This window comes from Pterocles gutturalis, unplaced genomic scaffold (genome assembly GCF_000699245.1).
Source record: "Pterocles gutturalis isolate BGI_N339 unplaced genomic scaffold, ASM69924v1 scaffold3514, whole genome shotgun sequence".
In the NCBI taxonomy this organism is placed as follows: Eukaryota; Metazoa; Chordata; class Aves; order Pterocliformes; family Pteroclidae; genus Pterocles; species Pterocles gutturalis.
Window position 1 is genome coordinate 1 of NW_010130326.1, and position 349 is coordinate 349.

The 349-nt window shown below is 61.6% G+C and overlaps 1 protein-coding gene across 1 annotated transcript in view; it reads left to right on the top strand.

Moving 5' to 3' along the window:
• Positions 1-4: 4 nt before the first annotated feature.
• Positions 5-349, top strand: part of LOC104466658 — a gene marked incomplete at its 5' end in the record, with an annotated part of 5724 nt that continues 5379 nt past the window's right edge. Inside the window, one exon of the mRNA XM_010080171.1 lies at positions 5-85. Within this exon, the coding sequence (XP_010078473.1) occupies positions 5-85 (81 nt within the window). The remainder of the gene's footprint in view (positions 86-349) is intronic.

Here is a 349-nt window from a genome sequence, read left to right on the forward strand (position 1 = left end):
CACCGTCCTCGTCCTCGGGGTGCTGCCCCCCGCCACCGCCTTCCCCTGTGGAGCCCCGCACCCCAACAACGCCACAGGATCCAAGGTAGGAGAGACCTGGGGGGATGCCCCACTCCTGCAGCGAGTTTGTGGGTGCTCTGCTGAGCCTCGCTGTCCCCTGGGAAAGGGGGGACCCTCCCTTGTCCCCACGGCACGTCTGCTGAGGCGCCTTCAGCAAAACATCTGCAACAAATGGGAAACGTTCACTTCCCAAAACACCCCAAGTTGCCCCGTTTTCTCATGGTCCCTCAGCAAGTCCCACAGACGACCTCAAAACAAGCGGGGGCTGGCTGGGGATTTTTTAGTGCAA